Source organism: Salvelinus fontinalis, chromosome 3, assembly GCF_029448725.1.
Source record: "Salvelinus fontinalis isolate EN_2023a chromosome 3, ASM2944872v1, whole genome shotgun sequence".
NCBI classification, from domain to species: Eukaryota; Metazoa; Chordata; class Actinopteri; order Salmoniformes; family Salmonidae; genus Salvelinus; species Salvelinus fontinalis.
In genome coordinates this window covers 47,717,240-47,733,713 of record NC_074667.1, presented here as the reverse complement: position 1 = coordinate 47,733,713, position 16,474 = coordinate 47,717,240, and the positions used below count along the sequence as shown (strand labels likewise).

At 42.2% G+C, this 16,474-nt stretch overlaps 1 protein-coding gene across 7 annotated transcripts in view; it reads left to right on the top strand.

Annotated features, from left to right (window-relative positions):
• The window catches only part of LOC129851017 (calcium-dependent secretion activator 1-like), a 165,806-nt gene that overhangs the window by 81,001 nt on the left and 68,331 nt on the right, over positions 1–16,474 (top strand). For all 7 annotated transcript variants that reach the window (XM_055917169.1, XM_055917171.1, XM_055917168.1 and 4 more), the window contains exons 11-12: positions 1,984–2,092; positions 14,124–14,336. In XM_055917169.1, the coding sequence (XP_055773144.1) occupies positions 1,984–2,092; positions 14,124–14,336 (322 nt within the window). The remainder of the gene's footprint in view (positions 1–1,983; positions 2,093–14,123; positions 14,337–16,474) is intronic.

Sequence of the window (16,474 nt, the reverse complement as noted above, 5' to 3'; positions counted from 1 at the left end):
GTTATGGCAAGCCTAAATAAGTTTAGGAGTAAAAATTTGCTTAACAAGTCACATAAGTTGCAAGTACTCACTCTGTGTGCAATAATAGTGTTTAACATTATTTTTAAATGACTACCTCATCTATGTACGCCACACATACAATTATCTGTAAGGTCCCTCAGTCGAGCAGTGAATTTCAAACACAGATTCAACCGTAAATACCAGGGAGGTTTTCCAATGCCTCACATAGAAGGGCACCTATTGGTAGATGGGTAACATTTTTAAAAAGCAGGTATTGAATATCCTTTCAAGAATGGTAACGTTATTACTTACACGTTGGGGTAGGCCGTCATTGTAAGTAAGAATTTGTTATTAATTGACTTGCCTAGTTAAATAAAGGTTAAATGTAAAAAATTATATATAAAAAAATGTATTACTTTGGATGGTGTATCACCATGAGGCCAGTTGCAGAGTTTAATGGCTGTGATAGGAGAAAACTGAAGATGGATGTCACGATCGTTATAATGAGTGGACCAAGATGCAGTGTGGTATGGTTCCATCCTCTTTATTAGGTAGTGAGACTCAAAGAAAACAATAAATCGCAAAACGAAACGCGAAGCTACTATAGTGCTCACGGGCAACTATACATAGTCAAGATCCTGAATACAAAGTGTTATGTTTGGGGCAAAAACATAGTGGTGGCTGCATCATGTTATGGGTATGCTTGGAATTGTTAAGGACTGGGTAGTTTTTCAGGATAAAAAAGAAACAGAATGGAGCTAAGCACAGGCAACATCCTAGAGGAAAGCCTGTCTCAGTCTGCTTTCCAACAGACACTGGGAGAGGAATTCACCTTTCAGCAGGACAATAACCTAAAACACAAGGCCAAATCGACACTGGAGTTGCTTACCAAGAAGACAGTGAATGTTCCTGAGTGGCCCAGTTACAGTTTTGACTTAAATCTACTTGAAAATCTATGGCAAGACCTAAAAATGGCTGTCTAGCAATGTTCAACAACCAATTTGACAGAGCTTGAAGAATTTAGAAAATAATATTGGGAAAATATTGTACAATCCGAGTGTGCAAAGCTCTTAGAGACTTACCCAGAAGACTCACATTTGTAATCATTGACAAAGGTGAATCTAACATATACTCACTCAGGGGTGTGAATACTTACTTGTATGTAAATGAGATGTTTCTGTATTTCATTTTCAATAAATTTGCTAACATTTCTAAAACATGTTTTTACTTTGTCATTATCGGGTATTGTATGTAGATGGGTGAGATGTTTTTTAAAAATCCATTTAGAATTCCGTCTAACACAACAAAATATGGAATAAGTCAAGGGGGTATGAATACTTTCTGAAGGCACTGTACATTGTCACAGTCTCTCCACCAGCCATGAACCAAGCTTGAACCAGCCCCTCTTCCCCTGGCTTGGCCACTTCATTCATCTAATTATAATGTGATTATCCTTGTATACCCACTCACACTCACACACATTACTGACAAGAGGTTCAAGAGTGGGCAACACAGCTGTCACTTACCCCTCCCATACTCCCTCTCACACACACGTTCACTAATGCATATACACACACATACACAGATTGTTTTCCCATATGCCTATCTTGACCAGCATCTGGTCACCATTTATGCCTGGTGATTGGCTCATTAACCCATTTATCCCGGTTGGTTATCACGAACAAGTGGTCCAATGCCTGGGTTAGTGAAAATGTGTCATCTGTGAGAGTTGAAGCACAATGGGGTTAAGGACAACTGATAAGATATTATGCTCTCTTCGTTATTTACCTGGTATACTACAATTGTATTTACATAGTAATTACTAAGCAGTTTACCAATTCTATAACATTTCTGGGGTCCCTGTACTCATTGGTATTATGCATTATTGTGAGAAGTACCAGGTAAATGGCAGCTGGAGTAGTACTATGAACAAAATGTACAGTAACTAATAGTAGCCATCTGTCCCCTCTCTTTGTGGTGCAGGTGAGCCAGTACACCTTTGCCATGTGCAGCTACAGAGAGAAGAAGGCAGAGCCTGTGGAGCTGCTCACACTGGACGGCTACACTGTAGACTACACCGACCCTCAGCCAGGTAACACACAACTGGGCCTGTCAAACTATTTTTTTTAATGCAATCGGGTTAACCAATGGATTGTTGTGATTAATCACAATGAATCGCTAATTCAGAATTTGCTGAATTTGAGCTGTAATATAAGATTTTTTTTAGACAACACACATTACAAGAATATTGATTGATTTTGTCCCAAGTAACAGTTAGCAAAATCATTTAATTTGACAAAGGACACTTTATTTAACCTCAATGTCAAATTGTTTTGATGTCACTGTTGTTTTTGATTATGTATTTTGGATGTTTTTAGTCTATTTTGACCGCTTTCAGACAATGCGATTAATCACGATAACCAAAAAATGGTGTACTAAAATTACAAAACGTTAGCTTGAGTTAACTGATTATATCAAGGCTCAGGCTAAGACCCAAATGCAGACACAGAAGGCAGACAGTATGAGTCTCAGAGTTTATTATAGTACAAAGGACTGGCAAATGGTAAATCAAGGCAGGTAAAGAGTCGTAATCCAAATCAGATTCAGGCAGGTACAGGATGGCAGGCAAGATCAGGGTCAGGACAGGCAGAAAGGTCAGAACTGGGAGGACTAATCAAATATAATTATATGTCCCCAGTCACCCTCATTTGTTGACTTCTGTGATCCAAAAAGCCTTGGCCTCATGCATGTCAACATCAGAAGCCTCCTCCCTAAGTTTGCCTTACTCACCGCTTTAGCACACTCTGCCAACCCTGATGTCCTTGCCGTGTCTGAATCCTGGCTTAGGAAGGCCACCAAAAACTCTGAGATTTCCATACCCAACTATAACACTTTCCGTCAAGATAGAACTGCCAAAGGGGGAGGAGTTGCAATCTACTGCAGAGATAGCCTGCAAAGTTCTGTCATACTTTCCAAGTCTATGCCCAAACAGTTCGAACTTCTAATTTTAAAAATTAATCTCTCCAGAAAAAAGTCTCTCACTGTTGCCGCCTGCTACCGACCCCCCTCAGCTCCCAGCTGTGCCCTGGACACCATCTGTGAATTGATCGCTCCCCATCTAGCTTCAGAGTTTGTTCTGTTAGGTGACCTAAACTGGGATATGCTTAACTTCTTGAGAATACAGGGGGTGCTGTTTTCGCATTAGCATCATTTCCTCTACAGATTAAACTGCCTCTTATTCAATTATTGCTCTTACTATATGCATATAATTAATACCATTGGATAGAAAACAATCTATAGTTTCTAAAACCGTTTCAATTTTGTCTCTGAGTGAAACAGTAGTCATTTGACAGCACTTTCCCTGACCAAAAAGAAGAATGCAAGATGTGTATGCTCGCTTCAACGCTCTGCCTATATATGGTCACGCCACCTATGACCCGAAACACACTTCATTCGTCTTCCTCTGGGTGTCAAGAGGACGTCAGAGGAGAAATTTTTTGTTTATCTTGTACTGACGTGAAATAAGACCTATTTCTTTGGCGTGACCGACAACTTCCGGTTCTCTGAATCGCGCGTTTTGGAAGTGCGATTGTCTACAGTTTTGCTGCCGTTACGGATGAAAACTATCTCGGTCTCGAAGTTTGTTTGATACATGTGACCATATCATCTTAATGTATGTTTTTTCAATATAGTTTAATCAGATTATTTGAATTTTTTCGGGAGTTTTGCCGTGTTCCGTTCTGTGAGTTATTTACTTTGGACAGAACCGTGCCAGTCGACCAGTACCTATGCCAAATGAAGAGGGAAAGTTGCCATTATGAATGGATTGAACGACTCATCAGGACTAAGGACACCTTGATTAACATTCTGATGAAAGATCAGCAATAGTAAGACCCAATTTACGATGTTATTTCATATATCTGTCGTGCATGTGAACTGGTCGGGTGCGCCCAGCTGGTTTTCTGAAATGTTTTAAGACAAGTAATTAGTTATATGACGTTGGTCTCTGTAATTGTTCTGGCTGAGTCGGCACTATTTCAGATTGCAGCTGCAATGTAGAACTGTGATTTATACCTGAAAAATGCACATTTAAAAAAAAAAAAAACTATGTTATCCTGTTTGGGCTGCAAGCCCGACGTCGGTACAAATATGACAACAGCTGCAGGGCGCGAAATTCAAAATCTATTTTTTTTTTAAATATTTAACTTTCACACATTAACAAGTCCAATACAGCATTTGAAAGATAAACATCTTGTCAATCCAGCCAACATGTCCGATTTTTTAAAATGTTTTACAGAGAAAACACCACATATATTTATGTTAGCTCACCACCAAATAAAAAAGTGGACAGACACGTATGATTATGATTATGATGTATGAATTATGATTCAAGTAGCATGCACAAGCCAACCTAAATAACCTAGAACCAACCTAAAGAACATAGAAAAAACTACCTCAGATGACAGTCCTATAACATGTTACACAATAAATCTATGTTTTGTTCATAAAATGTGCATATTTTAGCTATAAATCAGTTTTACATTACTGCTCCCATCATTGCTACAGCATAGCTACAGTCTGAAATCACACGGGAGTAGCCAGAGAAAATACAGACACCAACGTCAACTACTAATTACACCTCATAAAACATTTCATAAAACATTTCAGAAAAACATATGGTGGATAGCTAATGAAAGACAAATATCGTGTGAATAGAGCCAATATTTCCGATTTTTGAAGTGTTTTACAGCGAAAACACAATATATCGTTATATTAGCTTACAACATTAGCTAGCATACGGCAGCATTGATTCTAGTCAAGCGCTAGCATAGCACAGTTCGACAGATATATGAAAAAGCATCCCAAATTGGGTCCTTATCTTTGTTGATATTCCATCAGAATGTTGTAACAGGGTCCATTGTCCAGTACAGTCTTTAGTTGGGTTCCAGAACGAAATATTTCCCTCTTTGGTTAGCAAGCACAATGGCCGTGCGGCGCTAATCTGTCTTTCTTCAAAAAATTCTTCCGTCGCATCACATCTAAAGTCCAGAATAAATTGCAATAATATAATTAAAGTATATTGAAAAAACATACTTTAGGATGATTTTGTGACATGTATCAAATAATATCGTAGGCAGAGGTCATATTCACCTTTAACGAGCGTATTCCAGGAGCCGAGTCCAGGTTCTGCCTCGCGCCCGGAAAAAAAATTAAACTGCGTAGGTCTCACAAGAAGTTGTGGTGTTCAGCCCCTGAAAGAGATATTCGACTCCTTTCTTCTCTCACTTCCGCATTACACCCAGATGAAGGCGTGTGACGTGTTTCTACGGTCCTAAGTGACATGACCTTGTATAGACAAGGTCTTAAAGAGAGACATAGCATTTTAGAAATCTCAATTCTGGATAGGAAATGGGCTGTAAAAATAGTTCTGTTCAACTTAGAGAAATAATTCAAACGTTTTTAGAAACTATAGACTGTTTTCTATCCAATAATAGTAAATATATGCATATTGGAAGATCAAAAATTTCTTAAGAGGCCGTTTGAAAATGTGCGCATATTTTCCAGTTTTTTCAATATTCACCCTGCAGCCATAAGAAGATATACCATAAATTTGTTATCAGACTGTCATCTTATGAAGTTGTTCCTCTGTTAGTGGCTATATATATTTTTATTTAGTCGAATTAGTGATAGCTACTGACGCAGGAAAAAACTGTTGGAGTAAAAAAATTGTGTCTTTTGCTAACGTGGTTAGCTAATAGATTTACATATTTTGTCTTCCCTGTAAAACATTTTAAAAATCTGAAATGGTGGCTTTATTCACAAGATCTGTATCTTTCATCTGGTGTCTTGGACTTGTGATTTAATGATATTTAGATGCTACTATTTAATTGTGACGCTATGCTAGCTATGCTAATCAGTGTGGGGGGGGGGGGGGGGTGGGGGGTGCTCCCGAATCCGGGGTAGGTACTCGGTAGAGGTTAACACCCCGGCAGTCCTACAATCTAAGCTTGATGCCCTCAATCTCACACAAATCATCAAGGAACCCACCAGGTAGAACCCTAAATCCGTAAGCATGGGCGCCCTAATAGACATTATCCTGACCAACTTGCCCTCCAAATACACCTCTGCTGTCTTCAATCAAGATCTCAGCGATCACTGCCTCATTGCCTGTATCCGCCATGGGTCCACGGTCAAACGACCACCCCTCATCACTGTCAAACGCTCCCTAAAACACTCCTGCGAGCAGGCCTTTCTAATCGACCTGGCCCGGGTACCCTGGAAGGATATTGACCTCATCCCGTCAGTCGAGGATGCCTGGTCATTCTTTAAAAGTTACTTCCTCACCATATTAGACAAGCATGCTCCGTTCAAAAAATGCAGAACCAAGAACAGATATAGCCCTTGGTTCACTCCAGACCTGACTGCCCTCGACCAGCACAAAAACATCCTGTGGCGAACTGCAATAGCATCGAAGAGCCCCCGCGATATGCAACTGTTCAGGGAAGTCAGGAACCAATACACGCAGTCAGTCAGGAACGCAAAGGCCAGCTTTTTCAAGCAGAAATTTGCATCCTGTAGCTCTAACTCCAAAAAGTTCTGGGATACTGTAAAGTCCATGGAAAACAAGAGCACCTCCTCCCAGCTGCCCACTGCACTGAGGCTAGATAACACGGTCACCACTGATAAGTCCGTGATAATCGAAAACTTCAACAAACATTTCTCAATGGCTGGCCATGCCTTCCACCTGGCGACTCCAACCTTGGCCAACAGCCCCGCCACCCCCGCTGCTACTCGCCCAAGCCTCCCCAGCTTCTCCTTTACCCATATCCAGATAGCAGATGTTCTGAAAGAGCTGGAAAACCTGGACCCATACAAATCAGCTGGGCTTGACAATCTGGACCCCCTATTTCTGAAACTGTCCGCCGCCATTGTCGCACCCCCTATTACCAGCCTGTTCAACCTCTCCTTCGTATCATCTGAGATCCCCAAGGATTGGAAAGCTGCCGCTGTCATCCCCCTCTTCAAAGGGGGAGACACCCTGGACCCAAACTGTTACAGACCTATATCCATCCTGCCCTGCCTAGCTAAGGTCTTCGAAAGCCAAGTCAACAAACAGATCACTGACCATCTCGAATCCCACCGTACCTTCTCCGCTGTGCAATCCGGTTTCCGAGCCGGTCACGGGTGCACCTCAGCCACGCTCAAGGTACTAAACAATATCATAACCGCCATCGATAAAAGACATTACTGTGCAGCCGTCTTCATCGACCTGGCCAAGGCTTTCGACTCTGTCAATCACCATATTCTTATCGGCAGACTCAATAGCCTCGGTTTTTCTAATGACTGCCTTGCCTGGTTCACCAACTACTTTGCAGACAGAGTTCAGTGTGTCAAATCGGAGGGCATGTTGTCCGGTCCTCTGGCAGTCTCTATGGGGGTACCACAGGGTTCAATTCTCGGGCCGACTCTTTTCTCTGTATACATCAATGATGTTGCTCTTGCTGCGGGCGATTCCCTGATCCACCTCTACGCAGACGACACCATTCTGTATACTTCCGGCCCTTCCCTGGACACTGTGCTATCTAACCTCCAAACGAGCTTCAATGCCATACAACACTCCTTCCGTGGCCTCCAACTGCTCTTAAACGCTAGTAAAACCAAATGCATGCTTTTCAACCGTTCGCTGCCTTCACCCGCACGCCCGACTAGCATCACCACCCTGGACGGTTCCGACCTAGAATATGTGGACATCTATAAGTACCTAGGTGTCTGGCTAGACTGCAAACTCTCCTTCCAGACTCATATCAAACATCTCCAATCCAAAATCAAATCTAGAGTCGGCTTTCTATTCCGGAACAAAGCCTCCTTCACTCACGCCGCCAAACTTACCCTAGTAAAACTGACTATCCTACCGATCCTCGACTTCGGCGATGTCATCTACAAAATAGCTTCCAATACTCTACTCAGCAAACTGGATGCAGTTTATCACAGTGCCATCCGTTTTGTTACTAAAGCACCTTATACGACCCACCACTGCGACCTGTATGCCCTAGTCGGCTGGCCCTCGCTACATGTTCGTCGTCAGACCCACTGGCTCCAGGTCATCTACAAGGCTATGCTAGGTAAAGTGCCGCCTTATCTCAGTTCACTGGTCACGATGGCTACACCCACCCGTAGCACGCGCTCCAGCAGGTGTATCTCACTGATCATCCCTAAAGCCAAAACCTCATTTGGACGCCTTTCCTTCCAGTTCTCTGCTGCCTGCGACTGGAACGAATTGCAAAAATCTCTGAAGTTGGAGACTTTTATCTCCCTCAACAACTTTAAAAATCTGCTATCCGAGCAGCTAACCGATCGCTGCAGCTGTACATAGTCCATCTGTAAACTACCCACCCAATTTACCTACCTCACCCCCATACTGCTTTTATTTATTTACTTTTCTGCTCTTTTGCACACCAGTATCTCTTCTTGCACATGATCATCTGATGATTTATCACTCCAGTGTTAATCTGCTAAATTGTAATTATTCGATTTATTGCCTACCTCATGCCTTTTGCACACATTGTATATAGATTCTCTTTTTTTTCTACCATGTTATTGACTTGTTTATTGTTTACTCCATGTGTAACTCTGTGTTGTTGTCTGTTCACACTGCTATGCTTTATCTTGGCCAGGTCGCAGTTGCCAATGAGAACTTGTTCTCAACTAGCCTACCTGGTTAAATAAAGGTGAAATAAAATAAATAAATAAATAAAAATCCAGGCACGACACTCCCAGAGCCCTCACCTCCTCCCTGTAGGCTGTCTCGTCGCTGTTGGTAATCAAGCCTACTACTGTTTTGTCGTCTGCAAACTTGATGATTGAGTTGGAGGCGTGCTTGGCCACGCAGTCATGGGTGAACAGGGAGTACGGGAGGGGGCTCAGCACACACACTTGTGGTGACCCATTGTTGAGGATCAGCGGAGTGGAGGTGATGTTTCCTACCTTCACAACCTGGGGGAGGCCCATCAGGAAGTCCAGGACCCAGTTGCACAGGGCAAGGTTAAGACCCAGGGCCTCGAGCGTAATGATGAGCTTGGAGGGTACTATGGTGTTGAATGCTGAACTATAGTCAATAAATAAAATTCTTACATAGGTATTCCTCCTGTCCAGATAGGATAGGTCAGTGTACAGAGTGATGATGATTGCATCGTCTGTGGATCTATTGGCGCGGTAAGCAAATTGAAGTGGGTCTAGGGTGGCAGGTAAGGTAGAGGTGATATGATCCTTGACTAGTCTCGCAAAGCACTTCATGATGACAGAGGGGAGTGCTATGGGGCTATAGTCACTAAGTTCTGTTACCTTTTCCTTATTGGGTACAGGTGCAATGGTAGCCATCCTGAAGCATGTGGGGACAGCAGACTGGGATAGGAAGAGATTGAATATGCCCGAAAACACACCAGCCAGCTGGTCTGCACATGCTGTGAGGACGCAGCTAGGGATGTTGTCTGGACGGGCAACCTTGCAGGGTTAACACGTTTAAATGTTTTACTCACATCGGCCACGGAGAAGGAGAGCCCACAGTCCTTGGTAGCGGGCCGCGTCAGTGGCACTGTGTTATTCTCAAAGCGTGAGAAGAATGTGTTTAGCCTGTCCGGAAGCAAGATGTGGTCTCGGCGACGTGGCTGATTTTCCTTTAGTAGTCCATGATTGTCTGTAGTCCCTAACACATACGTCTCGTGTCTGAGCCGTTGAATTGCTACTCCACTTTATCTCTATACTGACGTTTAGCTTATTTGATTGCCTTGTGGAGTGAATAACTACACCGTTTATATTCTGCCATATTACCAGTCGCCTTGCCATTGTTAAATGCAGTGGTTCGCGCTTTCAGTTTCACACGAATGCTACCATCTATCCATGGTTTCTGGTTAGGGTAGGTTTTAATAGTCACAGTGGGTACTACATCTCCTATACACTCCCTTATGAACTCAGTCACCATTTCCGTGTATGTGTCTAGATTATTTTCGCAAGCTATCCGGAACATATCCCAGTCCACGTGATCAAAACAATCCTGAAGAGTGGATTTTGATTGGTCAGACCTGCATTGAATAGTACAAAGCACAGGCACTTCCTGTTTGAGTTTCTGCCTATAGGATGGCAGGAGCAAGATGGCGTCGTGATCTGATCTGCCGAAGGGTGGGCAGGGAGAGGGCCTTGTAGCATCCCAGAAGTTTGAATAGCAATGGTCAAGAGTCTTAGTAGTGCGAGTAGGACAGTCAATATGTTGATAGAATTTCGGCAGCCTAGTCCTCAGATTTGCTTTCTTAAAATCCCCAGCTACAATAAATTCAGCTTAAGGATATGTGGTTTCCAGTTTGCATAAAGTACAGTGAAGTTCGTTGAGGGCCGTCGAGGTTTTGGCTGGAAGTGGGATGTAAACGGCCGTGGCGATGACGGAGGAGAATTCTCTTGGAGATAATATAATACCCTTGTGTAGTCATAACATTCTGTATATTCCCCATGTCCTAACAGGCTGACTACACCGCTCGCGTCGCGTGCGCAAGCGTTGCAAAATAAATTTTGAAATATATATTAATCAATTGTTGCACCCACACTGCTAGCGCGCACCAACGAGTGTCTGCGTTGCCAAGGGCTAAAATATAAGTCAGTTCTCTTTCTGACGCAGATCGCGCTGCAAGTTCTGCCTCTCCCATCTCCTCATTGGTTTATAGTAGCAGGTGCCATCTCTTCATTGGTTATACCCACGTGGGTGACTGAAGATGAACGAGGTCAGTGGCGGTAATGCACCTAATTTATGAAAGTTGCCAATCACAATATAAAGTTAAGAGAAGAAAGAGCCTGGAAGGATGAGCAATGACTAGAAACGATTCGGTTGACCGTTTTATGTGTGGATTATTTGGTGGAGTAGAGGACCTTGTGCATTTCAGGTAAAATAACAACTCAATGTTTATATCCCAGGACAAATTAGCTATCAACAGCAAGCTAGCTAAATAGGACAAATTAGCTAGCAAGTGCAAGCCAGCTATCTAAATTGCCATAAATGTTTAATGCTTTTCGACCTGTCCCAAATTAATATAATTGGTTCAGAGTTTGTTTTGATATTTTAACCTGCGTGTCGTGATCGCGTTTGGTGTGAGGGGACAAAATACCCGCCTTCACTAAACCCCTAAAATAAAACAGCTTAATTGAATTTTAAACCCCAAATCTATTTTGCATGAAGAAACAACCTGTCATTCATCAGAAACTTTGTGAATATCTGGGTTTTCCCTCTTCACAATACAGAAAGACTGCATTTAATCAGTGGACACTAGTTGTTTTTATTACAACACACCTGTCATAATTGTTTTCTTTGCTAAAGTTGAGGTTTATTATTATTATTATTGCTAAAGGTACTGCATAGGTGTAAACATACATTTTGTAGCAAGAGATAGCACTTGTATAGATAGCCAAGAAAGTAGCAGAAATGTGTAGAAAGTAGTTTTGAATGCATTTTAATGAAGGGAAACAATAAGTCTTTAACTTTTTTGGCAACATAGTGATATATTCTTATATACTGTACAATGAGGAATTCAACTACAAAATACTAGTCTTCTCCCATTTTTTTAACCATTGCACCCACTAACAAGGTATATAAAAAACAACAATATATAAGAATAAAATAAGATAATAGATACAAAACAAAAACGTGAAGAACATAAATCAATCAACTCTAAATTGCACATGTAGGACAGTATGCAAGTGTGTGTGAATGGACTTTTCAGATGTATTTCTCACATGTGCAGCACATAGTATTTGTTTTACAGTCCTTTGGGGGGAAGAATTGGCATCTCCTCCTCTTGCCTGCCCTAGCTTCAGCCTCAGGTGGATCAGGGCAAGATTCAGCCCCCTGAACAGCTTTCACAAGCGCTGCATAGGCTGCTGTGCGGGGGAGGCGATCCCTTCTTTGAATGTGTGGGGTTACAAGTGCCTTTCCCAGCTGCGCCTGGAACACCCTCCTCTTGTTCCGCTTGTCAGGCATCCAGGTAGGGTTGATCTTGTTCCATATCACAAAGGCATTGTAAGAGGACACATCAATGATGTTATGAAAGATGACCGGGGGCCAGCCGGCAGTCTTCCTCCTGCAGATGTAAGTTCCAATCACCTTGTCCAGGTTGTCCACACCTCCTTTGTTGTGGTTGTAGTCCAGGAAGATGGCTGGCTTCCTATCCTCACAATCACTGATCTCAGCCGTTTTGTACAGTGTGCTCAGGAGGACCACATTCTTCTTCCTCTTTGTGAGGTAAGAAACTAGAGTGGTGGTGGTGAAGGTAAACTTTGATGAGAAGGCCTCTCTCCCTCTTGTTGCAAGGAGGGCAGGGGGAGCTCAGGCTTGTTCTTTCTAACTGTGCCAACCATGGTGATCTTCCTCTTCAGGAGCTGCTGGCTGAGTTCAATCAGTAGCACACATGATCTAATTATTTTCTCTCTCTCTCTCTCTGTGTGTGTGTGTGTGAACTCAACAAACAAAGAAACGTCCTTTCACTGTCAACTGCATTTATTTTCAGCAAACGTAACGTGTAAATATTTGTATGAACATAACAAGATTCAACAACTGAGACAAACTGAATAAGTTCCACAGACATATGACTAACAGAAATTGAATAATGTGTCCTTGAACAAAGAGGGTGTGTGTGTGTGTAAATGATTTTATAACTGTCTGGTCAAAAATGACCCTAAGACAATCTTTGTACCCTGGTGGTGTACAGCTTTCATGGAAATATGAAGAAAGGCGATGTTTCGCTTTTTCTAATGTTGGGGTCACTCTTGGGAAAGTAATCTAATTTCAAGTTGAAAAAATATAATTTAGTGGGTTTTCTCTGCTGTTAAACATAGTAGTGGGTAATTTTCACCTTTAGGCCAACACAATTGTGAGATATTCTAGGTCGGGTGGACAAAATGACTTGAGTTCCTCTATGTTCCTAGAATTACACCATGAGTCGCTAATCATGAAATACACCCCCCCACCCTTCTGCTTCCCAGAGATATTTATTCCTGTCTGCGCAATGTACTGAGAATCCTACTGGCTTTACTGACTCCGACAGAGACATGTTTCCGTGAAACAAAGTATGTTACAGGCCCTGATGTCTCTCTGGAAAGAAATCCTTGCTCTAAGCTCATCAACTTTATTATCCAAAGACTGAACATTAGTGAGTAATATACTCAGAAGCGGTGGGCGGTGTGCGCGCTTCCTAAGTCGAACCAGCAGGCCGCCTCGAGTGCCTCTCCTCCGCCTACAATGTTTTGGGTCGGCCTCTGGAATAAGTTCATTTTGTCTGGGAAGAGTGAACAAAGGATCTGCTCCAGGGAAGTCATATTCCTGATTGTAATACTGATAGTTCTGGTGAGTTACCGCCGCTCTAATATCCAATAGTTCTTCCCGGCTGTACAGTAATGGCACAAAACATTTCCTGAGCTAATAATGTAAAAAATAAAACATAAAAAAACAAAATACTGCAAAGTTTTCTAAGATCTAGTCGTGATGCTGCCATCTCCGTCAGCGCCATCTTAGGAAAAACAAAACTATAGCACAGGAAACACGGGAACACGCTCGTAGGACTTGACGAGACAAGACGAACTGGCAACAGACAAAGAGAAAATGCAGTTATATATACATAGGGGATAATGAGGGGAGATGGGAGACACTTGGTGGGGGTGGAGACAAGCACAAAAACAGGTGAAGCAGATCTGGGTGTGACAGATTAACTCTGACAGCCCTACACACAAAACATGCACATGACCCTCAGGCAGGTAAGATAATCACAATCTAGCTTTACAGTGCAAATAAAGTATTTGTGTCCTACATTAATAACCACCAACCATTTGTTCTCTTGGGAATTTAGAATGTGCAAATATAAGTCAGATACCTTTTCTGCCACGAATCACTACTTGTTACAATAGTACTTGTGCTACTGTGGTTGTCTCACCTACCTATCTTAAGATGAAGGCACATAGTGTAAGTCACTTTAGATAAAACCGTATGCTAAATGACTAAAATGTAAATGACTACCAGGTCCTAAATATATGTCACTGGTATGTACCAGTAGCACTAGCCCTACAAACACTAACAGTGATTTATTCCTTAGGTCTGGAAGGTGGGAGGACCTTCTTCAACGCAGTGAAGGAGGGCGACACTGTGATCTTTGCCAGTGATGACGAGCAGGACCGTATCCTGTGGGTCCAGGCCATGTACCGGGCCACGGGCCAGTCCCACAAGCCCATCCCCCCCACCCAGGTCCAGAAACTCAACAACAGAGCCGGCTCTGCACCCCAGCTAGACGCACCCATCTCCCAGTTCTGTAAGTGTCGGCCCCTGTTGTGCCCACGAGGCCCACCACACTCACGGTAGCTCTCACTGTTTCAGCTTCACGAAGAACTACAGTACCCAGAAAACTGCTACCCCAATATACACTGCTGTTATGTCTAACCTAACTCTATATCTATCGAGATACAGATTTCATTGGGCTTCTTTTTGGGGTGACCTGTTTTGTTGTAATTTTTTCTCTTCACATGACACAAGTGTGTATTTTAAATTCTACAATGGGTGGGTTTTATCCTGGATGCCAATTGGTTAAAATCGCATTCCAGCCGGTGTCTATTCCACAAGTTACCACCGGCTAAAGCTATGATGTTGAAGTGCCTATTTACTCTATTCTATCTCACTGCACAATCCACTGTCTCACTAGAATTTGGTTTCCAACAGCGGATAATTTATACAAACATTGCTGTCTGTCTCTCCGATATTTGCAACATTGTTTCAATATTGAAATTCGATCTCCAGCTGTCCCATAGTAATGAACGTGTCAGCAGTCGGGACAAGACAGACAGGCAGACGGCATTTCTCTGCCAGTCGAAATCATGAATAAGCTGGCATAATTTTTATGGATATATACAAAGAAATGCCAATAGAAAACAGGTCAAATGAAATGAAATGCAGCTAGTTTGCAGTCTTTTTCAGCTTCAGTATAAAGTGATTGTGTTAGCTGTGTTGTTGGCTAGCTCCTCTGAACAGCAGTGTCCTGAATAGAGAGCACATTTTCTATGCCAGGCGAAATTGTTAGCTCATTGTTATGGATGTATCCAAATAAATGTCACTAGAGAACAGCTTAAACGAACGCAAATGCAGCTACTTTGCTGTTATTCAGGCTGCACTGTTTGACGTGACTGTAAGTTAGCCGTAGTTGTCTAACTAGCAAATAAGTGATAAGAACGTTGCCAGCCAGTATGGCAATGGAACATTTCGAATGAATGACTGGGTCACGTCCATAGATACATAACAAAAAGACTTAATGACTGGGTCGCGTTTCTGGCAACCGAACCGAATGAATGACCAGTCACTTGTGTAGCAACCTTAAATTTGTGTCCGGGCTGTATCTCGTGGGAGAATGAAATAGTATGAATAAATTAATCAAAATATAGTAAAAAATTATTATAATTGTCTATCATTATTTGAATATGTTGGTAATCCGTTGTATAAAAGTGATAATGCCCTCGAAGCCAGTGTTTGGAGGATATATTGGCATGGTTGTTGTTAGGCCCGAGACAAAGTCGAGGGCATTATAACTTAAATAGATGATACGCGCCATTATGGTGAGTACTTATTCTACATATGGATGTGTGTGTGTGTGTAACAATGTATTTCATGTAACCCGAAGCAACCACAGCGCAGTGTCTACATCAATATGGAGGAGAGAGAACACTTCTCCCTAACTTTTTTTTCATTTTTCACTAAATGTTCTTTTTCATCAGCACTCTCTGTCTCCTATTCCATATTTGTTATCACATGAGCTCTCTTCTCTATCTGTATCTATTAGTTTCACTATATATCTATATTAATCTCTTTAGTTGAGCCTTTCGTCTTTTTTTATTACTGTTTCTCTTCCCCTGTGTCCCGTTATATCAGTTGTTTACCAGTGTAATGAGCTATTTCCCTCACTTTCTTTCTCTCTGTCTTGGTCTCTGTCTCTGCCTCTCTCTCGCTTTGTGTGTGTCCCTGGTCCCTAGCCCAGCTGCTGTAGGTCAGATCTCTGTGTCTGCTCTCTATCTTTAAGTCTCTCTGGGTTGGTCCTTCTTACCCCGCTATCTCGTAGCTGGAATCAAGGGTAAGTGCTTCCCTGTTGCTGGCGCAGCTCAGATAATCCACACTGATTATCTGACCAAAGCAATGTACTCTCCTCCCTGTCTTCCTCCTCTTATTTTGTTCAGTCTCTCCCTCTATTCAAGTCTTTATCTTATCTCTGTCCTAGACCACTCTAGAAAGCATTTATTTTGATTCTGTTTGATTCTTTTAGGATTCACATTCATCCTTACCAGACTAGGATGCATGTAACTCTGATTTTGTTTGGTTTGCTTTGGATAAACAATCTGCATATTTGCCTCTCTCTCTCTTCTCTTCTCTTTTCTTATCTCTCTCTCTCAGCAACTTCACTGAACATTA